This window comes from Zootoca vivipara, chromosome 8, assembly GCF_963506605.1.
Source record: "Zootoca vivipara chromosome 8, rZooViv1.1, whole genome shotgun sequence".
NCBI lineage: Eukaryota > Metazoa > Chordata > Lepidosauria > Squamata > Lacertidae > Zootoca > Zootoca vivipara.
The window spans coordinates 40,108,140-40,135,655 of record NC_083283.1 but is presented as its reverse complement, the minus strand read 5'-3'; the positions used below and the strand labels follow the sequence as shown (position 1 = coordinate 40,135,655).

At 40.0% G+C, this 27,516-nt stretch overlaps 1 protein-coding gene across 1 annotated transcript in view; it reads right to left on the bottom strand.

Annotated features, from left to right (window-relative positions):
* The window catches only part of PRKDC (protein kinase, DNA-activated, catalytic subunit), an 87,745-nt gene extending 60,513 nt beyond the window's left edge, over nucleotides 1–27,232 (bottom strand). The window contains exons 1-27 of the mRNA XM_035124659.2: nucleotides 26,933–27,232; nucleotides 25,459–25,535; nucleotides 25,221–25,313; nucleotides 24,321–24,395; nucleotides 23,449–23,557; nucleotides 21,689–21,801; nucleotides 20,371–20,470; nucleotides 19,351–19,406; nucleotides 19,221–19,251; nucleotides 18,768–18,925; nucleotides 18,185–18,331; nucleotides 17,001–17,165; nucleotides 15,416–15,584; nucleotides 14,576–14,625; nucleotides 13,715–13,852; nucleotides 12,582–12,734; nucleotides 10,825–10,940; nucleotides 10,381–10,540; nucleotides 8,604–8,690; nucleotides 8,289–8,408; nucleotides 7,694–7,853; nucleotides 6,930–7,036; nucleotides 5,795–5,885; nucleotides 3,409–3,572; nucleotides 2,608–2,760; nucleotides 920–1,027; nucleotides 137–363 (exon numbers count right to left, since the gene is read on the bottom strand). Of these exons, the coding sequence (XP_034980550.2) occupies nucleotides 137–363; nucleotides 920–1,027; nucleotides 2,608–2,760; nucleotides 3,409–3,572; nucleotides 5,795–5,885; nucleotides 6,930–7,036; nucleotides 7,694–7,853; nucleotides 8,289–8,408; nucleotides 8,604–8,690; nucleotides 10,381–10,540; nucleotides 10,825–10,940; nucleotides 12,582–12,734; nucleotides 13,715–13,852; nucleotides 14,576–14,625; nucleotides 15,416–15,584; nucleotides 17,001–17,165; nucleotides 18,185–18,331; nucleotides 18,768–18,925; nucleotides 19,221–19,251; nucleotides 19,351–19,406; nucleotides 20,371–20,470; nucleotides 21,689–21,801; nucleotides 23,449–23,557; nucleotides 24,321–24,395; nucleotides 25,221–25,313; nucleotides 25,459–25,535; nucleotides 26,933–27,098 (3,293 nt within the window). The 5' untranslated portion in view covers nucleotides 27,099–27,232. The remainder of the gene's footprint in view (nucleotides 1–136; nucleotides 364–919; nucleotides 1,028–2,607; nucleotides 2,761–3,408; nucleotides 3,573–5,794; nucleotides 5,886–6,929; nucleotides 7,037–7,693; nucleotides 7,854–8,288; nucleotides 8,409–8,603; nucleotides 8,691–10,380; nucleotides 10,541–10,824; nucleotides 10,941–12,581; nucleotides 12,735–13,714; nucleotides 13,853–14,575; nucleotides 14,626–15,415; nucleotides 15,585–17,000; nucleotides 17,166–18,184; nucleotides 18,332–18,767; nucleotides 18,926–19,220; nucleotides 19,252–19,350; nucleotides 19,407–20,370; nucleotides 20,471–21,688; nucleotides 21,802–23,448; nucleotides 23,558–24,320; nucleotides 24,396–25,220; nucleotides 25,314–25,458; nucleotides 25,536–26,932) is intronic.
* Between the last annotated feature and the right edge of the window lie 284 nt (nucleotides 27,233–27,516).

Below are 27,516 nucleotides of genomic sequence, written 5' to 3'. Positions count from 1 at the left end.
TTTCAGCCAAAGTATAAAAATAGTTTTGTTCTCTGCGGAAGCTTTAGTAAACACTGCATTCTCTCTGCTCAAAGTATGGACATTCCCCTCTATTATTCTCACACAGCATAGCAAAAATACAAACTCTGTTGCTTACCTAAATTCTCTGTAGATGTTGTTAAAAGCAAGAGAACTCCCCAACCGCTTGAAAGCATTGGGATGGAGAGCAAGACTGTATAGTCTCTTGAAGAGCGACTTGGTATTCACTGGACTTCTCTCCTGCTGCTGCGGCGTACTCTGCTTAATGGACCATTTCAAAAATTCTCGGACACACTGACCACAGAAGTCTCTCAGAGCACTGTCCACAGGGTCTACTATCCCTTCCTGAAACAGAGAATGGGCTTGGTTCACCATAAAGGAATTCTGCGACAAGAGTTTATTTCCTCAACCCCTGTACTGCACTCTTCATTGGATGAGTAATGAAGAATTAGTTGATAAGTAGGGAGATTTCTCACACTTTTCACCCTAAATTTATACAGGAAAATATCTCTAGGTCTACTTTAAGAGTGTTTTGTGGTTCTAACAATTGTCCAAGATTTCTTTCACAATCTGCTTGCAAACAGACTGAAAACAGATTTCTGGTTGGTTGGTTGGTTTTTTTAAAAAGCAGCATTTTGTGATTAGCATAATACTGATGTTTTTTTAAAAAACAAAACTTAGCTGGAATCCTGCATGCTTCGAGACAGTAAAAAACAAATCGAAGAACAAGTTTGGGGTGATTGCCCACATCCATATACTAAACTGAAAGTGAATCAATTGTGTATGCCAAGACAAATAAAATCTTGTCACCAAAAAAGCCTGAGTATTAGAGCATGAAGTGTTTATAAACATCTTTGATGAAAAATATTGATTATTCATCTTGCATTTTCTGATTACCTACCAAAATTGCTTCGAGTAATGCCACAGTATCTTGACTTTCAAACTTTTTGTTGTTTGTGAACCAGTGAATTAACTCCATAACTAGTGTCCCATAGAGTTGTCTTGTAACCTAAAAGGGGAAAAAAATCATTGTGTTTTATGTTTGACAGGTACACTGTAGATCAGAGGTTTTCAACCTTTATGAGTCCACAGCTCCCTTGACCAACTACATTCTTTCTGCGGCATGCCTGTGGGGCTCAGGAGCCCAGTTATGTCACCCCTTGCCTGCAGAGCTGGCAGCCTCTCACCCTTTTTCAAACACCCTCCCTTGTGGAGTGTTCCCTCAACCTCCTCTCCTTGGGAGTCCTTTGGGCAGCTGCTTCCGTCCCTGGTCTTTGAGCGGCCCCCCACCGCCCTGCCCCAAAGACAGTTGTCTCCCAGAGGCACCATTCGCCTTGGTGCCTGTAGCCAGGGCTGCCGCAATAAACAGCTGTGCAAGCATTTGGGAGGCAGAGACGTGAGAGGGCCTCAGAGGAGGGAGGGAAGGAAAGAGGGACAGAGGCCAGTGTTGCCTGCAGCACCCTTGACCATCATTCAAGGCACCCCAGGCTGCCACAGCACACTGGTTGAAAACCACTGCTGTAGATGATTTCTCATCAACTAGTTCCCAACACACCCTGGAGCTTCTCCCAGAATTTCATGTTTAGCAACCTGAATAAAAGACTGAACAGTCTTGACATAACTGAAATGTTTTTTTGTTTTTTTATCTAAAGCAATCCAGACAAACCATGAGCTGTAGTCAAGGTGTTTGTGGTTTGGTTGGGGGAAACAAAAGCCCAGGTTCAGACACAACGTCAAACCAAACCTCAGTTTAGCTTCAGGAAGCATTACAAGCATTATAGTAGCAGGACCAGGGAGGAGTGAAGTGCCACAGTTTTTGCCACGAGGACCTGCAAGCTCATGCTTAGCTGTGCTTTGTCTTAAGTGTCACATGCAAACTGGACCACTATGTATTTCCATTATTGCAGTTTACAACTTGTATTCTACCACTACGTAAAACTTCAAAAAAATGCCTTTATGATAACTGTAGGAAAATGTGTTTCACTCCAAAGGTAATTGGAGAAACAAATCTTTGTGTCATTTTTAAACAAAATTGCAACTTCTTTTAGCCATAAGGCATCTTGAATTCCATGCAGAGTTGTGCATGTTTTCATATGGTTCTTGATTCATCCTTCTATCTTAATCATTTCAAAGGATTGAGTTTTGTAAAGAAGCAAGCAAAAAAATAAAAGAGATACTACAAAAAACGGCGTGCAGGGATTTCCTGAAGGCTATGAGGCCATTGTGTGTTATACAGAACACCTGAGCATTTTGGTGTATGATGTGTTTTTGTGGCAACTCTTTTGAGATTAAATAATGTATTGCCTGGAATATTCAAAATATATTTATTCTGGGAGTCGATCTCTCAGTCTCTTGTATCCTAGTATGACACGCTAACAACTACACCACACTGGATCTCTATTATGGCACACTGGCTCTATACTGCGAGTATCCTCTAAGTTTTAAATACATTTTCCCCTTTTCTCCAGTTTCCATGGAGAATATACTGAAATCCAAAATAACCCCAACAGCTTATACCAAATATTTAAACAGAACTAAAGAGCTAACCATCTAAAATCAATTTCAAGCAACCAAAGTTATTTAACTTGCCTGGTCTACATCACAGGCAAGTCGAAGCAATACAGGAAATGTATGTTTATACAGGTGAAACATTGGTGGAGAAGCCTGTTGTCCTTCGGGTATTTGAGCAGCTTTCCCCAGCATATACACAACTATGCTGTGTAAGAGCTCACAAGCTGCAACCTGGAAAAGGAGATCTAATCAGTCATCTCAGTTAAATACTTCCACAAAAAAATAAACACAGAACAAGGAGGCTTCCAGGAAGAATTTCCAGCCCTTTGTTAAAAAGAAGCCAGTGGAATTTCCAGTCATGCCCCATTGCTTGGAAAATGTACTTTACTAATCCAAGATTGGGTTGGATTCTCAATTAAGCTGTAGTTATTAAAAATTGATAGCTGATCAAAGACTGAGCTAACGCTAAACACTAAGAAGCTAAAAACCCCTTTGTTATTTTAACAAGAGCTGTCTTACACTTTGCTGAAATTGCTAACTCAAATATTATCTTTATTTTTTACATTTCTATCCCACCTTTTCTCCAATGCATATAACGAGAGAGAGAGAGAGAGAGAGAGAGAGAGAGAGAGAGAGAGAGAGAGAGAGAGATTAAGAATAGCAGGGTCATTATATTATGCCAAGGTTTCACAAACTTGGGTCATCATCCATTTTTGGACTACAATTCCCATCATCCCTGACCACTGGTCCTGCTAGCTAGGGATGATGGGAGTTGTAGTCCAACAACAGCTGGAGACCAAAGTTTGGGAAACAATTCAGCGTTTTCTGCATAGCTCATTAAAAACATCAGTTTGATAGTATAAGCAGCAATCCTAATACCTTTGTCTGCCTGTCACTAGCAGAAAGAGCCAATTCAGTGACACGGGGCAAGAATAAATCCAAGTAGATAACAGGCTTCATATCAGCAAATGGAACTGCAAAGCTCAGGCGCTTCTCTGTGTCCCAAGATACAAATTTCTTCATATTTTCCTCTGTAGAAGCAGCTAGTATATTTGGAAAAGAGCACCGAAAAACAACTCAGTTGTGTTAAGCTGATAGCAAGTCATTTCAACCTAGGCTTAAAACAGACAATTTTTATCAGATGCTATTCTGAAGCAGAGCTGCATCCTAAATATTTCAATATTTATTTAAATTCCTGAATCATTTTTCGATAATAGCAAAGGTTCTCTGTTACTTACAAAGCAGAATATATTTGGTACACATTTGCCATGTTGTTGACTGAATACTAGACATTCAATAAGGTTAAGGATGGTTTTCCAGTTCAACCAGAAGCAAAGTTTGTTTGGCTTTTTTAGATCACCTTAATAACACTTTTGAAATTGCTCTAAGTTGTTTATCCTAAAGCAAAGACCATACTTCAGGTTGAAGGTTTGTGAAAAAATGCTGAAATACACTTCCAACCATTTTTATTTTGCAATGGTCATGTTAATTTAGTATTATATTTGTTGCAAAAAGCAAGTTTTAGACACATCTTGGTCATACTACAAATTCTGGAAGAGGGGAAAAAGCAAAGAATTTGGCCAAATTTCTGATCAGAAATGTTGAGCTACATCAAATGAAAAACCGAAGACAATTAGAAGATTAAGTCTCAAGACCTGGGTCAGATTCAAGTATCAAAGCAAAATGGCAAGTCCAACTGAATGCACAAGCTATGTGCTTAAGAAGTCCTGGCCAGTTTAGAAAATTTAGATTACTTCAAACTGTGCACAAGTATACCGAAAGTACTGCTTCTGAATGAATAAATAAGGTCATGCCTTAGCAGGCTCAAATCCTAAATTTGTTTACTCAGAAGTCCACTGAGAGAAGATTGCAGGATGTTTAGTAAAGCTGCAAAAAGAACCTTTCAACCCGATGCTAATCATGTTCATTCATAATATCAGTTATTTCTACAAGGCTTATTTCCAAGTTAATATGTTTAACATTGCAGCCTCTGAGATTTTCTTGAGTAGAAAACCAGAGAAGGCTAACCAGAGCCAATCATATTTAATCTGAACCAATTTAACAATCTTGAGGCTCATGCAGACCCAATTCCAACCTCACATTTGGCATGCATTAATGGTTTTGAAAATACTTCTATGGATGGACACACATGAAAACACTTCCAGGAACACATCATCCATGCATCTGGTCCAAAAACAGTCTTGTGAACTAATCCCACCAAGAATCCAGCATTCTGCTCATGGGCTTATCTTTGACAAAATGGCATGAGATAGCATTTACTAGCACTCACTTTCATCAATGTAACACCATGGGAATACAGTAATTCCCAAAGTCACCCTGTAGAATCTACAATGTAGATGCATACAGAACTACCATCCAAAGCTTGATGGTAGTCATGCAACATGTTCAGCATCTTTCCCATAATGAACACAAAGCTAGGCAAACTGTGGTCCAACCACCAAGTGTACATGAGCCCAAAGATTCACCTTGTATCTATGTTTTATTTATTTTTTTAATTCTAATCTGAGATGTTCCTGAGTCACTCTGTAATTCAGGTTCCTCTCTGTAATTACAGGTTCAGGGCTGCTCTGTGCTCCCCATTCACTATAGTAAGGATGTAAAAACAGCTATTTCCCTTTTGGCCAAAGTGAATCAAATTTATAGGCAGAGGAGCCCCTCCAGAAAGGATCAAGTCTGCCAAATTGCAGACAAATGGGTTCAGGGGCTTTTTGTAGGGTAAGTCAAGTGCATTGATTTCCTTCTTAATATACTGACAGAGAGGAGGGGGAAGCAGAGGTCTGTTTCTTGCTCTGACTTATTTAAAAAATAATGAAGAGGTAGCTGAGTGATGTATACTCTTGCTTGTACGTTCAAAACTTTGCAGCCTCCGATGGACCTCAAAGGCGTCTAATAGGTTTTATTAAATGAAGCTGTCCATAACACTTTTAAGCTGCTGCACTTAAAAATAAAATAAACCTCTGGACACACTCACTTCTTGGAAAGCCCATGAACCTACACAGTAAAGTACAGAAACAGAGCAACACAAAACTGGGAGGTGGGGCTGATCCAACCCAAGGGGATTTATTGACATTAGATATGGACTCATAGGGAGGAAAGAATCACCTTGTTATTCAGTCCCTGCACAGAGCAGATGTAAACCTTTACTACCCACATTTTTCTCATGGGCACCCTGGAGCATAGAAGCCTACCAGACAAATCAAACTGTCATTTGCTTTTAACATTTCAAAACAGATTTAGCACTCACCAGTAACTAAATTCCGATTAATCTGTCCCCCCAGAAATCCAAGAAGGCGTACAACTCTAGCCCGTACTGCTTCCAATGAAAGGTCCTCCTCCTAGATAAAATATGATTGCAAAAAGGAATTCCTAAAAAGTTGTTTTTCACCTAAAGGCATTTTTGTACATTTTTTAAAAAGAAAGAATATAATTCAGAATTCTACAAGACTCCAATAATTCACAACAAAGCTGTCAAAAGAAAGAAAAGAAGAAGGAAAGAGACTATTGTATGGCAGTTCCTGCTGAAATCTCCCAGAATTTTAATTCTTAGCAGTGTGGACTCTATATCTGTTCCTGAAAGAACACTGCAATCCTATGCACACTTACCCTGGAGTATGTTCCATTGAACTCAGTGGTACTTACTTCTCAGTAGACACACATAAAATTGCTTTGTAAGAATACTTTTCTTGAAGTCCAGACTCAAAATTTGCATCCAGTCTTCAAATTAATTTAACCAGGGAAGCGCTGCTGAAATCAGTACAGTTCTGGATAATACAATGCATTTATCTTCCAACCATTATTATAACATGATACCAATTCATTTTTTTCTTCATTAACTGCTAGAATTTTCAGACAGCTGACTGTAAAATTGAAATTTCACTGAAAACTGGATTACACTGTTTGGATCTGGTAAATAGTTGCAGGACTGACCATAAAGTATTTTGGAAATCATACAGGTTAAAAATGTGTAAATCAAGGTGGACAGTTGAGCAGAGTTCTGCAGCAAGAACCTCTTTCAGTATCAAAAACAACAAATTGTGGGCTTTCATGTTCCAAAGCTGATTACATAAAACATATGACACTTCATAACTGTGATTCAAATACTGCATTCTCAATTCACAAGCAAATATCACATTGTGATTATCCCACTGTATAAACAAATTACCGTATGTATAAATCAGCTATGTGTGTGTTTCTTTTAAGTAACTGTGGATAAGTATATCCACTTGAGTATATATCTGATACACAAAAAATTATCTTTGTAATAAGATAATGCATAATTATATAATGTATAAAAACACATACGTCTAAATAAGAAAAAGTATGCTTTGATCTTCCAATAGAAAATATAATTATTTTAAAAGGGTAGGAGAGAACTTTACCAATGCAAGACTCTTTGCTTTCTTCAGACGCTGGATGACTACTTTGTTCAATCCCTTCTGAACTGCCCGAGAAAGTTTCTTCACCTCCCAATTACTCTGAGATTCATCTAATTTTCAGGAAACAATATATTAATGTTCACTTATTGTATTTATGAAAGTACATTAGGTGTATTTTAAAACATTTCTGAGAACCAGAGAGCCACTACCTGTCAGAATAGGCAATATTGGGCTAGATGAAGGGACAGTCTGACCTGGTGGTATAATGCAGCTTCCTAATGTATATTACTACTTGCCATTTATTCGTTTTCTATTTATAACTTCAACTAAAATCTCTCAACGGCAAGGTGACAAAAGAGCAGGTTGTCCAGCTGTTGTTGGGCTACAAATCCCAACACCTCTAGCTAGCAGGACCAGTGGTCAGGGATGATGGGAACTGTAGTCCAAAAATACCTGGAGAGCCAAGTTTGGGAAACCCTGCACAACAGTATATAACAATGAATGATTTTTTAAAAATCCCAAATTCAAACCACTCCACGATATGGTTAGTTCAACACTGGTATGTTTAAAACCTTAACACATTTTTCACTGTATCTGAAGAAGTGTGCATGCACACGAAAGCTCATACCAAAATAAAAACTTAGTTGGTCTTTAAGGTGCTACTGAAGGAATTTTTTTATTTTACTTCAACCCAGACCAACACGGCTACCTACCTGTAACATTTAAAACAGTCTTTCCATTTTCCTGTATTCATTTTTAGCATGTACCTGTCAATGTAGAAGTTTTCAAATAGCCATCAAGGCAAGGCAATATGTCCTTGTAGTAAGGCTGTATTACATATCTGGGAATATGGGCTGACCAATCTTCCAGTGCATCCAGTGCTGCATCAGCCATTGAGGTGTAGCTAAGGCCCAGTTTAAAAGCATTCTGCACAGACAGCATAAAGAAAACAGGTATTTAGAGCTCCAAATATATCCCTTTTACAATATATTTGTGTCTTTGGATGTAAGTATCCTATTGGTCAATATTTCAAAATGCATACTAAGTTATAATTTTAGTACACTTACTCCTAGAATAAGATACAGGTTAAGCATGGTGGTAAGCAAAGACAAATAAAACTACGAACAGCACACATGGTTGCCATACAAACCTGACATTCAAACTTTGGGTTTTCCCACTAATTCACCAATGGTGATGATGCAGATGTTAAAGGCTGTAATTCTATACACACTTACCTCTCATTTAGTTCAGTGGGACTGACATCTGAGTAAACATACATAGGATCATGCTGCAAATTCCACCAAAACAAGCATATATGCAAGGGGAAAATGACTGTATTGCTTATTCGCCATACTGACCCACCTGCAAAGCAGGAATGTATGCTTTAATATCCAGCATGATGATGTCATGCGGCAAGGAAAGCACAAAAATAAGACAGGATGCCAATAGTTCATCTTTGTACTGCTTCATTTTTGCTGTTACCTAAATTGAGAAAAATGGAATAATGTTAAGAACTACCTGAAGTTCAAATCATCTTGACAAATGTCTTATGTTGGACAAGCAAATAAAGTACACCAATCTTTTGAAATGAATTGATTTAAATACAAATTTGCTTATTACACGTAACTCAAAAGACTCAACACATATTTCAAAGAAATATCACAGAGAACGTCTCACCTCTTTTCCAAATTTTGCAAATAAAGCAAAGCAGGAACTCTTCTCCGGATCTTCATGACATTTCTTTTCACTCTTTGGACGGATACCCTGAGAAACAAAAGAACATGCAGAATTGTACAAATTGGGTCAGTCTTCTCTTTATGTTCCATTTTTTAAAAAAGAACCAACTGAATAATGTCATATAATCGAGGGAATCCATGCACCCACCAATGTATGCAGGATTCATAGATTATGTCGTTTACATGGGGCTGGCTTTGAAAACTATATGGGAACTGCAAATGGTTCAGAACACAGCAAACAGCGCTAGCAGTAAAGAATGTCTCCTGCCATTTCTCAAGATACAATCTCATAGAGTTAAGTTGCTTCTGGGTGAAAATTCAAGTGCTGCTGTTCACCTATAAAGTCCTGTTCACCTATAAAGTCAAGACAGATTAGGGATTCTGCTGGTTTACCGCTGCCCAGATGTTCTCAGATACAGTGTGGAGGACTCCCAGACTTCTGGGGAACTTCAACATCCATGCCTAAATGGCTGGGTCTGGGGTGGCTCAGGACCTCATGGCTGCCAATACAACTGGAGGGATGGCCCAACACATGTAACAGGCCACATTCTGGACCTTGCTTTCTCAACTAGGCAGGAAAAGGGTGATCTGAAAATGGGGGATATTGACATCAGCCCCTTGTCATGCCCAGGCCCCAGATCACTTCCTGTTGAGATTTAGGCTTTCAGCACCTTTTCTCTTCTGCAGAGCTGGGAGACACTGAGATCCATTGCCGAGGGCCTTCTGGCGGTTCCCTCGCTGCAAGAAGTGAGGTTACAGGGAACCAGGCAGAGGGCCTTCTCGGTAGTGGCGCCCGCCCTGTGGAATGCCCTCCCAGCAGATATCAAGGCAATAAGCAACTATTTTACTTTTAAAAGGCAACTGAAGGCAGCCCTGTTTAGGGACGTTTTAATGTTTGATGCTGTATTGTTTTTTATATTTGGTTGGAAGCCGCCCAGAGTGGCTGGGGAAACCCAGCCAGATGGGTGGGGTATAAATAATAAATTATTTATTTATTTATTTATTATTATTATTATTGAGATGGCCAACCCTTGAAGGCTAATGGATGCAATGGGTTTCCAGAAGGCTCTGTGTTTTTTTCTGGCTGATATGACTGGTGTTCCTGTTGAAACCCTGGAATGTGTGCAGGTGGTCCAATAAATAACTTGGGCTCAATCTGTTTAGTGCTTTAAAAGGTCAAAACCAGCAGTTTAATTGGGCCCAGGAAGTCACAGATAATCAGCTCAGCTGATATAATAAAGAGGTGTTACAGATGCTGTCTGCCTTACCCCCAGTATGACTCTAGCAGCCATGTTCTGGAGCGTCTGAAGTTTCTGAACAGCCCCAAATAGGGCACACTACAGTAGTACAGTCCAGTCATACCCAGAGCATAAACTACTGTAGTTAGTCCCTTTCCAATAGGTGTGCAGTTGGCATACCCACTGACGCTGGCAAAAAGCACTCCTGGTTACTGATGCCACCTGGGCTTGGTTTTTCAGGCAGAGTGCCGCCCTATTCAACCCAAGCTATCGCAGCTGAAGGATCACCCTAAACACACCACCCCTCCATGTTGCATTTTTGCATATTTCCATCCCAGAACTACTGCCGGGAACAAAAATACAAAAAAATTTATTAACTCTTGAAAAAAATCACAATTATATCAAGCACATATGCAACGCAAGTACAGAGCAGCACAACATTAACTTTATCTTGAACAAATAACAGGTAATTATCCTCACCTGAAAGTATTTTGTTTTTTTGGCAATTTTCATGGCAATAGACAGCATTTTGTAAAATCCACTAATAAAGGGTAACCGCGTTGACTGTATAATTAGCTCATAAGCAAATGAATAAACCCAAGGCACAAAATACTCAACGTGCTTCTCTGGGAGGATGTCTCTGCAGAGATAAAGAGAACAGCAAGCAATGAATTGAAGTCACACACACCCCAAATAAAGCTACAGGCCCAGGGTGCTCTGTTCTAAGCAGGAGATCACTGGTATGTCTATTCCACCCATTCACAAACACTGCCAGCAAACAATGAATAAGCCATGCCACTTCCAGACAGGAGTTTGGCTGCCCACTAGCCCCAGCATAATATAAACTGTACCAGCACAATGTAACTGAATTTTATGTCTCACATGTGTTCTGCATTTCCTTGAAATACACACAACAGAACATACCTGCAAAACTCCACTAGGTTAATGAAGGCTGTAAAGTCTTTAGGCTTGTTTGGCTGAAGGTTTGCAGCTGGATCGGAAGTAGGAATGGTGAGATCAACATCAGCTACACTTCCATCCTGAGAAAATAAAATCAGAAGTATGCACAGCTTTTGAATGGCAAGCAGCTTTTTCTTCCACAGCATGAAAAGCACTTACAGAGCACCTACTTGCCATTTGTGGCATAATTTGAACTGCATGAAATCTTTTTTATTCTCAATACCCAGTCTTTGCATGTATCTCTCATACTTGTCTCTATTTTTCTTTAGTTTAACCTATGCCTTAAAAAGGGAGGGGGAGCAATCCAAAACTGAGCAAGAATACCTTTTTGATTATAGCATCTGTACATATATACAATCTCTTTGATGAAGGCATGTTGGGGGGAAAATGAATTATTCTACAATTAATTAGAATCCTATAGAAAAGTATCCTATTTGTTGAATTTTATTGCTACTTATGGTATTTTAATCTAGCGGGAATTTTGTGGATGTTTATTTTAAATATGATGGGTTCTTTAAATGAAGTATCAGTTCATTTTTAGGACTCCCTTAAATATAATAGGCCAAACTCACCTAACAGGACCCATCCGTACTAGATCTATATAAGGACTTCCGCTTACACAGTGCAACTTCCCCACTTCACATACCCTCTCAGTAACTGGGTTTGGGAAGACTGGGAGAACTCCTGGAACGTGGGGTGGGGGGAAGGAGAGGGGGGATAATTCTGCCTGGCAAGTTGGAATACATTCGTAGATGGAACAGCTAGACATTGAATTCCATGCACTATAACATTCTCACAAACGCCTTTGGGAAAGGAGAAATAAAAATTGAAATATCTGCTACTCATGGCAATTTGTACTTCTACAAATTACTGTATATCTGCTTATCTATCCACTCCCATAAAGTAACTCAATTCAGCATCTGATCATGTATACTTTCTTCCTAAACCCTCCTGTTGTTTTACAATGCAGTATATAATTTTGTTCATGAGCTTTTTAGTCCTAAGAACTTTTATAAATATTGCACTCGATTTTACAGCCCTACCTATCCTAATGGCTTTTCAAAGATGGGCTATAAAACTTTAATGAAAACTATGGCTGCATCAAGATGTAACACTAAACCACAGTTAAGTGCTATGTGAGCAATCTCCAAACTCATGTGCTTCTCCTTTGACACATGTTCTGACTCTGCTTTCTAGACAAAGCCAAGTTAAAAGTAACCACATGATGGTCCCAATTCAGACAAAATTAAACTGCAGTTAGTCGAAAACAAAAATGGATGCATCTGATTCCCACCTAAAGGTTGTGCCAGGGAAAGCTCATTTATGCTGGGAAAGCCAACGTGATGCTCTCCAAATGATACTGGACTAAAATTGCCATTATCTCCAGAAAACATGGCAAATGGTCAGAGATGATAGGGGATGTTGTAGCCCAACAACATCTGGTGGGCACCACATTGACTATCCTGATGTATCACTAAATTATTTGCTTACTGTTATGTCTGGCCATGGTAAACAGATAAATGTATGAATAATATAACAGTAAATCAGTTTTCATTTGTTGAAAGTGCACCCTGAACCCATTATAGGGGCAGAACTGCAAAAGGTGTGTGTGTGTGTGTGTGTGTGTGTGTGTGTGTGAGAGAGAGAGAGAGAGAGAGAGAGAGAGAGAGAGAGAGAGAGAGAGAGAGAGAGAGAGACTATTTTCAAATATCCTGTCTTACCTTCTCTTCCCTAATGTTCTGTTTCTGAACTGTAAGATCCAACTTTTCAATTACTTTTAGGATAGACTTTATGAGTTCATCATATAACAACCGATTTAGAGACTGTAGAGGTGAATTTGCAATTAGAAACGTTTCATCTGTGAACAGAGAGTCCTACATTGGAGAACAGAAGAACATTTTTTTAGTTATGTCAGAGTTTATTCACACCCTGCTCACACACAAAAACAATTCTCACTACAGCCAACCAAAGACAATCACCACACCCTAAGCTACACCTAACCACTCTCACCACCAAGGAAATACAACAAGTGAATAGTAATAGAACCCATACAAGCAACGCTGACACAACCCCTCACACACACCAAGTAGAATAATAGAACATAACTATCCAATCCCAACCCACTCCCCCCTTTTCTTTCTTCTTCTTCTTCCTAATTGTTTAAAGCAATTAATAAACCAAGAACTCATACATTGACCACTAATAATGAAACATGTTGTAGATATTTTTCCACATTTATTATGCTATTTTTGTGATATACAAAGGACATGAGAAAACTTGGTATACTTATTTGTATAACATCATTCTTGTTTGTAAAACCCAAGAATAATAATAAAAAAAACTAAATGAAGGCATCTATCAGTGGAACAGAAAGGCAGTTTATGGGGATTCTTCTAAAGTGTTAAAAGAGAAGATGTGGGAGGGGGACACAAGGGGCTGTGGTGGAAAGGGGGGGGATAAAAAAAAATTGACTCCCTCCCCATTTCTTCCAGCAGCAGAGGAGACACCGCTGGCTGCCAAACCCCAAAAACAGTACTAATATAGTTTTTAAAATGTTTTAACACGGTGAAATAGATTCAGGCGATATTAAGAGGCCTCGAAGACAAATTACATAAGCAAAACTTGAAGCAACTGGGGGATCCACAAATTATGGGCAATGAGATAAGAGAATCGGATGCATGAATATTTAAAGCAAAGGCTGGGCATTCCAAGGTGAGGGAATGGACTCAAAGAGAGGCAAGGGTGGCCGGAGAAAATGCGTACAAGAGAAATTAAAAGTGTTTAAGTAAAGCTTAATCACTGAATCATTTTATTATTATTATTATTAAAGATCCAGCATCAGTGGGCTTTTTACCTTCATTGTGTCACAGCTCAGTAAACTTCTAAAAAGATCCAAGTAATCCTTGTATGTAGGCACCTTCCATTTCCCAGCCCGAACTTCTCCAGATATAGGAGGCTCTTCTGGACTAGAAACATTTTTTCCAGAATATTCCTAGAAGGCAACATAATACTGATTATCTCTACATAGCTTATCCTAGGATAGCAGAAATGAACACTGCCTAATTCAGAAGCATACATAAGTGATAGAAAAGCACACAGGACTACTGTACCAAGACATGTCAAGGGCATTCTCATGTTAAGTGCCCCCTATTAGGAATGTATAATATGTCAAACAATACACATTCACATACTTAAAACAAGGTAAAACAAGATATTTCAAGGGATCAGCAGGAAATTTCACTTCATATGGTATTTTAATGCTTAACGGTCAAGCAAGACTCACTTCTTTAGTCCCCAAAGGTAGTTTTCTACAATTATAGTATTAACCAATTGATTTAATGTTTGACCTCTCACTCAGGCCCCCTCTGATACTTCCAGTAAACAAAGAAAGGGCATTTGAGAAGGGGAAACCCAAGTAGTGTTCATCACGAGAGAGAAAAGAACAGTTACTGAAGAAAATATATAGGTGACATTATATTCCTGGTGGGTGAGCAGTATAGGGCACCATGTAAAAATGGATGCACATGTTTTCATGAAGGGACTAAGGCAAGTGAGGGGAAACCCTAGCAATTTATGAGGCTGGCAATTTGTTAATAAATGCAGCATTAACTGCATTGGGAGAAAAAGAGGGCAACGAAACGTTTTTGTACAGAACACAAGTAATAAAGATACACAAACACAAAAGCAAATTCAGCAAAACTTCAACAGCACTTACCCTTGAGAAGACAACTGGCTTAGAACAGACTCTGATTAAACCTTGATGCACTGAAAAAGAAGGTATTTCAATATTTAAGAAAACACATCAAGAAGGTGGACTAAAAAGAGTGTCTGAATATTCTACTATCTTTCTGGCACTCAAAACAAACCCCAGATCAACAACTGTTGTCATTACCAAGTTGCTTTACTAGTTACCAGGTTATGCTGAGGGATAAATATGTGCAGTGGGTTTTTTTTAAAAAGAAAACAAACTAAAAACAAACAGCATAAACACATACACAAAAAAACACCCACCTCCAGACCAAAGAAAGGATCTGGCAGGACAGCTGAGCAATTGTAAGATTCATTCTTGTTATGGGTCCAAAAAAGGGGTGCAGGTACTGCGTACCCTTGAGTACCCCCCAGGAAAAAAAGCACTGGGTCCAATGCAGAAGACACCATATTAGTCCTACATAGGACATGAGGCATCCATGACATTAACTGATATTTCCCACATTTTAAAAATACCTTTTGCATCAATGTAAATTTGATTACAAGTGAAAATAAAATAGTAAAATTATGCTTAGGAACGCACATTTGTATTAGACACTGCAGAAAAGTTAACAAATGAATTCAAGCAGAATCACATACGAATTGCCCACATATGCAATATAAGCTAGAAAGTCATTGTGACTAAGGGTGCAGTCTTGTACTCATTACACTGACTGCAACACTGCAGAATATGACAGAAACTCCACTGGCATGATTTTCTATTACCCTTACTTTTCAAGTTTCTCAAACCTGAACTAGTCCTGCAATAAAGTAGAAAGCTTGTTTTGAGAAAATTGACCAAACTCACCCACAGTGCTCATAAAACTCCACAGTACAGGGCCTTTTCCTGCCAGGGCTAAAAAAACCTTTACAATGGATTTACAACATTGAAACTGCATTTTCACACTGTATTGTGGGAAGCTATCTATTTGCACCACAATCAGACGTTCCAGAACTGGAGTATATACTTCAGGAATCTAGAAGAAGAACAGTGGCATATTAGGAGATAGCAACTGCACATTCACTAAAAATCTTCAAGATTTTTTTTCAAGTGGGAGGGGCTGTAGGTTTTGTTTTTTAGTGAGAGAGAAAATTTGCATCACCCTCATCACAAATAAGAGTCATACAAGTAGGCTCTGCAGCAAACTGTTGCAGTGGGGAATACTCCTGTTCAGAGTTCCAGCCAACCACACCCTTTTCCAGGATATTCCATTCCCCATCCTCCTCTCTAAAGGTAAAGGCAAAGGACCCCTGACAGTTACGTCCAGTTGCAGACGACTCTGGGGTTGCGGCGCTCATCTCGCTTTACAGGTCAAGGGAGCTGGTGTTTGTCCACAGACAGTTTTTCCGGGTCATGTGACCAGCATGACTAAGCCGCTTCTGGCGCAACGGAACACCAAAACCAGGGCAAGCGCACGGAAACGCCGTTTACCTTGTTATAAGAATTTTAAGGTCATATATATATATATATATATAATAATTATTCATAAAACATGTACATGAATGTACAGAAACATGTCTGAAGCAGCACAGGAAGACAGGCCTGACTGACACCATTTTGACTCTCTCTCTCTCTGACCAGGTGTTCCTCTGCAAGGAAGAAGGGGGGTGGGGGGAACCTTCTCATTGTCTCAGGAATTAAAGTGATAATCCCTGGCATCCTGATACCTGGGTGCCAGACAAAAGGGTGTGATTAACTTGGCTGGGAAACAGGGAAATGTAAATATCTCTCTCTTTTGTTGATTAGGTTTTTGGGGCAGGGGGCAGGGTCCAGGATGCTCAGATTACTGCCACCAGACCTCCCCTTTCATGATGTACCTATGATGAATCTAGGGAGAGGGGTCTTGGGCTACACCCCTTCTGTGACATATGGATGATGCTTCTGGGGGGTGGGCTGAAACCAATTTCAAATTTCTTTTTAAGGGCAGGACACCTTTGTTTGGGGTTCCTTCCTTGTTCTCCTGCGTGAGAGGAAGGACCCTGTTGCAACAGCGAAAATAAAGGCTTTGCTTCTCAAACTTCTCTGGTTGGCCTCTGTTATATTCTCCAACCGATGGAGAACCCAATAAGGGAATAAGGGCAGATTTTTGCCTATATCAACCTCCCCTCTACACATGTTCTATTTTCCTCCTCCACAACAGTTAGGGTACATTTGATGGTCACTGAGCATGCTCAGTTCTCACTAGGCTTTTTTCGTTCTGCCCTCTCCCTAAAGATCTGTGGTGCTTCTGCAAATGTCTCAAACCTGCTGATATTCCATCCCACCCACCCCCAACACATAGTGAACCAAAGGATTAGCAGTTGAAGAACAAGCTCGCTGTCAGGACATATGCAATGCCTTCTAATTTATACAAATAAAAGCCTCACATACGTGATTCAAACTAGTCACTTACAGTATCTAAGTGGAGTATGACACTAGCAATAGATTGAAGGAAACTTGGTAGCTGATACACGTGGTCATCTACAGTTTCTGCCTCGGTGAGATACATTTGCTTACAGCGCTGAAGGAGTTCAACATACATGAAGTCAACATCCTTGGAATTGATAGCTTTGCATGGCTTTAAATGAGAGAGAAAAATAACACTAGATTAAAATAAATAATTGGTCTGCCAATAAAATGCGGGGAGGGAGTAATCCATTTCTCTCCGCCTGCAGACCTCTGGACCTTCTCAAAAACTGCTCTGGCCCTATGGAGCCAGTCTGAGATTATTAGGGCACAAAGGAAGTCAGCAAGCTTCGGTCATGCTACAAGAACTGCCTTCCATTCATGGCAAGATTATCAAGTCCAAGCCATTATTACTGTCTAAATTCTTTGATTTACTAACTGCAATTTCTAAGCACCAAGGGCAAATTCAAACATTAATTCTGTAAACCTAATATCTGCAAAAAGCCACTACATTAAAGATCATGGAAATGCTATTTCTCAGCTGAGGCGCACCTCACTTATTGCAATGTTCTGTGATTTAAGTTTACTTTTTCTAAACATTGTATTAAAATCAATTTGCGACTCACTTGCAACATATTATAAGGTTTCATTTATCCCAAATTATGCAGCTAAGATTTCTGTACAAGGAGCCTGAAAAACCTTTATAAATGTCTTATTCACTCTAACATTAAACCTTTCTAACATCAGAGTTAGAAACATCTGTCTGGAAGGACAGATCCTGAAGCTGAGGCTACAATACTTTGGCCACCTCATGAGAAGAGAAGACTCCCTGGAAAAGACCCTGATGTTGGGAAAGATGGAGGGCACAAGGAGAAGGTGACAACAGAGGACGAGATGGCTGGACAGTGTTCTTGAAGCTACCAACATGAGTCTGACCAAACTGCGGGAGGCAGTGGAAGACAGGAGTGCCTGGCGTGCTATGGTCCATGGGGTCACGAAGAGTTGGACATGACTAAACGACTAAACAACAACAACAGAGTACCAGGAGAGGTTGCACCCGGAATCTGGCTGCCCATTGTTTTTTAGTCTCTGAGGTCCAAGAAGTGGGATAGGAAATGATTCCCCTGGGGGTCATCCAACTCCAACTCTACAATTCTATGATTCTATTATGTCAGGAACTAAAATACATACCGCTGCAAAAAGCCCATATCCACGAATAGCAATGGACAATTCCTTGTTGCTGGCATCCATCTTCCTGATGATACCATAAAACTGTTCCATGAAGTAGCGCAGCTTGCTCTTATGCATTTCTGCATCGTTTGCAACCATTGCAGAGATCTGCATATTATGTATAATATAGGACATTTATAATTTAGATAGTTCATGCAAAATAAATTCATCATGAATTCGTATCTATGCTACTCAGCAGCTTCTTCAAACTAAGCTGATATAAAGACAATATCATCAACATACAATACTAAAGAAAACTGTTAGAGTCATGATGAAAGGAACAAAAAGGCTGTGGTCCCATTGGTTCAGACACTATACTAATATAGACTAGCAATCTATATGTCAATATGTACGTAGAGCCTTTAACGCCCACATAAAAAATACATTATGGGCATGGCAGTAAAACCTTGCTGCCAAGAACACTTGCATCAAGAAGAACGACTGTGGGAACAGCCAGGCATGGGAGAAAAGTCCCATTCAGAAGGAAGGGAAAGCAAAACAAAGAGAAAAACACCAGACATGGGATACAAGGTGGTTATTTTACCTGTTTAAGAAATGCATCCAAAGCTGAATGGCCAGCTTTCTTCAGTTCTATATTCTGATGGCCACACCATTTGGACATTACTTCATATAGTGAGATATAGTTGTCAAGAAGGCATGTGCTGAATTGAACAGCATGGATACTAAACAAACGCAGCCCAGCTGAAAAGTAAAATTTCGAATTTAAATTCGACTTATTGTTCCAGCTGATAACTGATGCAAGTGTTATCTTTCTTGAATAATTTTACAAGAGCCATTTTTTATATAATTACTCTAAGAAATTAAGGTTGAAATTAGTAATTATCTTGCCTTTATTTTGTTGTTTATTACTTAAAGTTACAGTTTACTTCGTGTAGACAAAAAATAGATTACACGCATTACATCTTATCCAATAGAGAAGAAATACGCCATCAGAGATAGTTGCAGCCAACTATTTGACAGGAAACAAAGTTCTTACCAAGAGGAACTGCATATCGCTTTAAGTCAATCTGCAATGTCAAAATATTTTGTATAAGATTTGTTTGTCAGATCTAATTAACAAATTTAAAGAATGATTGTTTTGAAGGGGAAAAAAACATCCAGTATACCTGTGGACTTATTGCCTTCATTGCAAAATCAAAGATTTCTTTTGATGTTTGAGGATCTGTAGAGAAAATACAAAAAAAAATGTAAATAAGGTCATGAGGTGGTAACATTTTAAACTTCTCATATGACACAAAACCTCTCATAAGACACGAAAGTTCAGATCATCACAAAAGTCAATTCAACCACAGTATATCAGTGTCACTCCAAAACAACCTTCTATCAAATAAAACTCAACTGATCCTCTGTGTATCTAAATGGCAGATCATACAGACATTAGATCTATGGAAAGATGGAGCAATGCCACATGCGACTTTGAACAAACTATGCATTGATTCTTCACCACAGAATGAACATAGGGGAGCAGCACAGAAAGTATGCCATGTAGACATACCTCAGGGCCCTGAAAGTTATCAGAACTGAGTAGAGTACAACTGCAAGACCAAATTTAGAAAGAAACTATTCCCTATTGCTGAAAATGTCACAAATAGAAACAGATAGAAAGGGCAAAAGGCTGTTCAAGGTGAAAGAGTAGCATTTCCTATTAAAACTACCCAGACCACAGAGGCTATAAAATCTCCTTATTTGGTGATTTCCTAGAAAGACAGGCCAAAAGTCTGGAGAGTTATTTTATGTGCAGCAGATACCAGTTCTCAAGTCAGTGAGCTGGACTAATTGATCCACCGGGAACATTCACCTAGGTGTATCAGCATTCCTCAAATTTATAGAACAGTTCCAACAAGAGATCACATGGAGCAAAGTAGAGAAGGAATGTACAAAAAAATCTGTTTATACTAGACCTATAAACTTATTGTTCCCAAAAATGTGGGCTAAACGGGAAGATGGAGATAGTGCATTACTTGCCAAAGTAACAGGACTTGCAGCCATCATTGATTGCCTACACTGATGAAAAATCTGCGCAAGTATATCCAACAATGCTTCTGGTTCTGCGTGTAGAAATCAAAAGTCTAGCTAATTCAGAAAAAGTGGCAATTTCCTGCAGTTTGACAGAATAAATACTACACCTTCATCCATAGACTTAGTAAAGTTATTCATGAGCGCTGTCAGTCCTTTCAGACACCCAGCTACTACTGCAAACTTAGGCTCTCTTGTTGCAGAAGTCATCTGAAAACAAGGAAGTGATTTATTTAGTACTGAAGGAGACCAGGTATCCCGAGATATCAACATGCAATGCAAGACACGAATTCTCAAATGAACTTAAATATAGTAGCTATATCCTCGCTATATCCTCTGATTCTAAAACCAATCTATAATTTGTTTCCAGTATAGCATATAATATATAGAATGCAGTTAATCATTTTACAGTCTCACTAGGTTTCTTAAAAAAAAACTGGGCACAATCGAGCACACACAAAAAAAATATTGAGTAGGTACTCTGTATGTACTGCAACTCTGTACCAGCACTTTTTTTTTCTTGAGCAACATTATGTTAAGAAAAAAAGACTCGCAACAATGGCACAGAACTCTGGTCTGGGGCATGGGGAGGAAGGAGCAGCTTAGCTTCTTGGTGACCTTCAGCCAGGTGGAACCAACTGCAGGTGCTTCCTTTGCCCCTTGTAGGGGCTTTAAAAAGAAAAGAAAAAAGTTGAAAGAATAAAACAGTAGCAGCCCCTTGGACTGGAATGGTTATTGCCTGCCTGCCACATGGAGCTAAAAAAGATTTGCTTGCCTTGCCCCTTAAAGAGGATTTCCTGAGTGTTGGTGCAGCAAGAAGCAGCAACAGTCTTCCTTGTTTGTTGCCTGCTGCTAGCCACATGCCTCACCTAGTATAAAGGCTTTCCTGATTGTTGAGGGAGGGGATGAAGGCGCAACAGCTCCTCTACCACCACCCCTTCTTGACCGTCCTTTGCCTGCTACCATGAACTGTTGGCAGTGACTTGCTTCCCTTGCCCCTGAAACTTTCCTGATTTGGGAGAGGGGTCACTTAGGTGTAAGAGGAAAACCAGTAGGGTGACTTCTACAATCTGGATTAACAAGACATAGCTGACTACCAGAAATTAATTCTGGTAGAGAACTCCTAGTAGTGAGCCAACAAGGAAATAGTGCAAAACAGCATGGGCCAGTGAAGGGAAACACTATGATATAGACGTGTGTAAAGGCAGGAAAACCCACCATCTTGGGGGGAAAAAAAGGGGGGCCCTATGATGAAAAGGGCTTTCCAAGCCATAGTGGTAAGGGTCCCACCAGGCAGTCTATGAGGCAAAGAGGCCATCTGGGGTTCTAAGGATCTAGAGAGCTAAAGAAGGAAAAATCGGACACACACCAAGACAGAATATGAAGGAAAAGCTTTTGGTGACATCCCACAAGAAGTCCTTACTTTACCTGTGTTCTGAGTTCTCCCAAATAAGCTCGAAATAGTTTTTCAGAGTTGTCAAGCATATCACTAGGTTGGACTTCTCCCAAAACTCCCAGGAGTTCATAAATCCTTTCCAACACTTTAAAAAAAAGAATATTCAGCACCCTAATTATGTGTTCACATTTTATTTTAATCCAGCTACACACACACACACAAATCTCTCCTAAACAATGAAGGATTTAATAAATCACCCAAGTGTTATTATAGATCCGAAATGTCTTATTCAGTCTCATGATATTATCCTAATATTTAGTCATTGTCACTGCCAGATGCGCTGTCACTGGTAGTTACTGATTAATGTGTCACCAGACTTAAGGCCTTTGTTATTGGGGGGGGGGGTGTATGTGTACATGCATAGTTATTACTTCTTGCTATTCTAATCATAGATAAGTTGGGCCCAAAAGGAAGAAATGAGCACATGTGGCAATAATTCTGAAAGAAGCTACCTCACATCTGTCCTAGTTCCAAGGGCTCACAGTGATTTAACAGTCGGAAGAGAAATGAGTTTAAAAGTACACCCCACTCCAGATATGTACAAATGGATAAAAAGCTTCTTCTCAGTGGGGAGGGAATGAGCGGGGGGGGGGGAATTAAGGGAAGCATAATGTTCCAAAATTATCTGTGGATGAACAGAATTCTTATGTGTGAAGGCACAGAGACTATGGGGAGCAGTATTTTGAGGGGAAGTGAAAGTAAGTATGAAACTCAGAGGCGGCTCATGGATAGCAAAGGTCTGCAGTGTTCATAGGTCTGGATTCAAGGGGTGCAAGTCTTTATTTTAAGGATTTATACACCAGACCAGAGGGCCTTCTCGGTAGCAGCACCCGCCCCGTGGAATGCCCTTCCATCAGAGGTCAAGGAAATAAGCAGTTATCCTAATTTTAAAAGACATCTGAAGGCAGCCCTGTTTAGGGCAGCTTTTAATATTTAATGCTGTATTGTTTTAATATTCAATTGGGAGCCGCCCAGAGTGGCTGGGGAGACTCAGCCAGATGGGCGGGGTATAAATAAATTATTATTATTATTATTATTATTATTATTATTATTATTATTATTATTATCCTTAGACAAAGGAATCATGCAATAAGATGATGTCCAAGGCAATTTACACCACACTACAGTATAATACCCAGTATTAGTTCCTGCACCTAGTGGCAGAAACCAAAGTTTCATTTCCCTTGCTTCTGCAGTCCCAGGGCAACTGGTGGCAAGTTAGAGTTCTTTCTGGCAGGGAACTCCTCACAGCTTTGTCTTCAGTGCCCAATGGCTTGGGCCATTCCCTTTTCCTGGGAGAAAGGCAGTATAACCTCCCAGTGGCACTTATTCCTCTGGTAGCAGATGCCAGAGTTTCCTTCCCCTCACTTTTGCAACCTCAGGATAGCAAAGGCTTGACTTACTGACATTCCTGCTGTTGAACTGGAAATGAGGTTATTCCAGCAACAGTTAATAAGGACTACCATAGGTTTTACTGCAGTCAAGTTACTTGCTACTAGATTCCATTTTCTTGCTCTCAATGGGATTTGCAGACTAATCCAATGCAGAAGCAAGTGTTCAATGTGACTTTCTCACTAGTCACAATTAACTTTCATTGGATTATTCTCAAATCCCTTAGTAATTTAGAGTACTGATCCATCATCCCCTAGCTGTGTATGTTTGCTAATACAAGTATAAATAAATAAAAATTACTAATAGTAAATGTAAGTAGTAATATAGTTAGGATACTTACCTGTATCAGACACTTTACTTTTTATAGCAAGTTCACTATAGAATTTGGTAAAGATTTCTCTGACTTTCATGTCTTCCATCACATAAGATGACCGTAAGTTGTGAAGCAGCTGGAAGGATATTCATGTTAACCAAGGACAATTCTTAAAAAAATCTTTTAAAAGAACTCAAAACAGTATTGTAAAATACATTATTTTCTTTCTAGCTAAATAAGAGTCCTTCAGAGTTTTGGAAGGTAGAGCAAACTTGTTTTCTCCTACTCTGGAGGGCAGGACCCGAACCAATGGATTCAAGTTACAAGAAGGGAGATTCTTACTAAACCCCAGGAAGAAGTTTGTGATGGTAAGAGCTGTTCAACAGGCTCCCTCAGAAGATGGTGGACTCTACCTCATTGGAGGTGCTTAAGCAGAGGTTGGGTGGCAATCTGTCATGAATGCTTTAGTTGAGATGACACTTGTGGTCCCTTCCAACTCTACAATTCTGTTTTATCTTTTTAAAAAAGATTTATATACCGCCCTTCATCATACAATCTTAGGGCGGTTCACAGAATAAAATGCAGGATGAAAACAAGTAAATAAGTAAAACAAAAATGCAAACCAATAACCCCCCTTCTATTATTCTGATTCTATGGTAAATATACTAGGTAGAACGTATGTTAGCCACTTAACAGGAAACACATTATCATTTTTATTATACATGTTCTTGTGTATTCTTCTGTAAAAGCAGATATGAATCTTACTATGAATATTATTTAGTTTTAAAACACTTTTAGATTTAAATTACTTCTACTACACTGAACTTTGGATATTGTGGCATACAAACATGCATAATTACTGGAAACAGTTGACAATCATAAAGACCTATAAGTTTTACCTTAATCAGTAGATCTAGTGCTGGGATTCTGCACTTTGCCATTTTGTCTTTTGTATAAACGCTAAGACACATCCGCTGTATTTTTAAAAGACAAAATATAATAGTGTTGATGTACTGCATTTGTAGTGCAGTATCTTGCACTGTTTTAACATTTGTTCCCTATTTTACAGCACTTTGAAAAGCGTAAACAAACTGCCCAAGTAAAGCAAACTCAGTCTATTTTTCTGCATAATAAGGACCCTCCACATTAGAATATTCTGTCTTCCTCTATTTACTCTTGTCGAAGGCCACACTAGTGAACAACTTCCCCAAATGCCATAAATAGAATCTGGATGCACTACAAATGGGCTCAGGGCTGAGAAAGGCTTGAGATCTGAGAGACTGTACACAGCTAGATGGACCAATGTGTCTGCCCCAGGTTCTTACATCCACTAAAGAAGACTAGCTAGAATGTGAAAGTTACAGTGAACACAAAAAACAAGTGCTTCATGCCTTCTCTTCATAGCTGCCAAGTTTTCCATTTTCTCGCGAGGAAGCCTATTCAGCATAAGGGAAAATCCCTTTAAAAAAAGGGATAACTTGGCAGCTATGCTTCTCTTCCTTTGTGACATTGTCCATAATATAATTTTCACTTTCTCCTGCCTGGGTGATGTGAAACTCCTAATTCAGAACAGTTGCATCTTCTAAGAAATGAAAATACACAAAAAGATGCATTTTGAGCATTATGGTGCTGCAGAGGAAAAGGAAGCAGTCTAATGCAAGCATTTAATACACAAAGGATTGCTAGTTTCTCATTGCTGATAATGGATCATAATACTACATGTACTATCATACTAGCTGCATTATTTTATCCGTCTAAACTACCGTATCTAGTTTTGTTTGCAATTTTAATTGACCCACCTTTACATCTTGTGCATAAGGGTGAACTTTTTGGCCAATCTTTTCCAAAAAGGCAATAAGAAATTTTAATGCTTCTTCTCTGCATTCTCGAAACTGAAAACAAGACATTGAAAGCATTTTCAGCAAAAGACACAGTAAGAGACCTTGTTGGAGAAGGCAGTATATAAAGCAAATAAAAATATAAAAGTGTAATTACTAAGACATCAAAGGATGCTTCAACCTACGATTATCAACTTACTTCTTCACTGTTCAGTGATTTATGGATAAATGCAAGTAGCCCATCTTCTTTGGAAAACACCAGTGAAATCTGCAAAGCTGTGGGAACATGGGTGCAAATAGTATGAAACAAAGCAAATAATATCTTTCCAAACATATGGTCTTAGAACACATAAGATTAACCCCTTGACATGAAATGCTGTTTAAACATGTGAAGATCAGGACTAGCAAGCACAATCTTGCCCCCCCCCCCCCGGAATCCTGTATGCAACATGTGGTGCGAACTGGGTTATCATACAAATAAAAGTAGCACTCCAGCTGTCAACATGGAATGACAACCAAAATACCAAATACTCCAAGTACAAATTAGCTCAAGGGCTTAGTTGTAGAATCTCTGCACACAACATGTCACTGAATTGAAAGAGAACAGAATCCCATCTAAGTAGATGATCTACAGGAATATGAAATTTATCTGCAAAGTGTCTACTGTAGTCACAGTAGGTCACAATTTAATGTGCATGTAGTAACAGATTAGTGAAGTTCACTTGACTCAGGAGTGTAGAGGCTAAGGATGTGAGCTGGAAAAGTATTGAGTTTGTATCTCAGCTTTGCAACAATTGTTAGCATACCTACCTACAAGTAAGTCCCAATGCGTTCAGTGTTGGAGGAGGGGTACTAACAACAGGTGAGGACTACTGTACAGTAAGCCCGCAACGTACGCACATTTAACTTGTGTGCATTCAGTTTTACATGCAAGGCATGAATAAATAAGTAAAAGTGGGAGGGAAGCGGGTTTCTGGGGGAAATGACTTTGCCAATCCCACCCACCATTGAAACCTGATGTGTTTTGACTACATATCACTTTGGCTTTAAAGTGGAACATCAACCCCCCGCGTAAGTTGCGGCCTTACTGTACTCCTGCCCTGCTTGTGGGCTTCTCACAGGCACCTGGTTGGCTGCTGTGAAACAAAATGCTGGACCAAAGAGGTGTTTAGTCTAATCCAATAGGGCTGTTCTTCTGTTCTGAACAGACGCCTACAAACTTGTACTGTTGCTCCTCAGTAAGGATGCTTAGGACTGAACAGCTAGCTACCTTGAACATGCTTACTAGAATAGACACAAACCTCACTGAACACACTAAACATGCATAGGAGAAGCCAGGCTCTACAAGCATGCAGCAACCTCATGCATGAATTATGTGAGAATAATATCCATAGAACCGAATGGAACTTATTTATGCATCCAATACCAGGCCACACAGCTGTCAACTTATTATGCACTAAAAAGAAAGCCTCACTGAACAAACAGCTAGATGGGTCCCGTTACTGATACTGTTGGCCCTTTGTAGTTCAGGTGGCAGGGAGTTCCACCGGTCAGGAACTGCAACTCGCGAGGGGAAAGAAAGCTTATTTCACATGAAACCCGTTAGAGTCTCACACGGCGCCTTAAATCACAGCAAGGGGCAGCCCTGCCCGAGCCCTCAGGCTACTACGCACCCAGGACGCTGTCGCCGCTGCTGGTCACGCAGGTCTCCGCCAAGGAGCGGATGAAGATGTGGCCGTGAAGCGCCGCGTTCCCAGGGTCCGGGCTCCGCAGGGCGCAGTGCAGCTGGAGCAAGCAGTCCTGCAGTCCTCCACCAGAGGCTGGGAACAGGGCGGCCATGGTGCCCGCGCGCCCGCCCACCCGCCTCGGTCAGCAGGAAGAAGGTCCCGCTAGGACGCCGCCGGGTCTACCTCTCGCTCACCCGGGACTAGGGAGGAGAGCGGACAGAACCAACGCCTCCGTCGGGAAGGGGGTGGAAAGAGAGGAAACTTCCATGGCAGGAACTAGTTCTTTCGTAGGGCAGAAAAGGCGACGCGATTGGCTCCAGGAGGTACGAGGGGGGAGGAACGAGGGCGCCAAATGTTGGACGAAACCATCATTGCCTCTAGGATACGGGGGAGGGAGGGCGTTCCCGGCCTTTAAATAGCGTTGTGCCGCTTGCCCTCCCAGCACCAATCCGGGGAACGCAGAGTTAATACCCGCCCCTCTCGCCATAGATACCCGTCCGAATGGCCGAGGAAGCCTGTCAAGCGTGAGC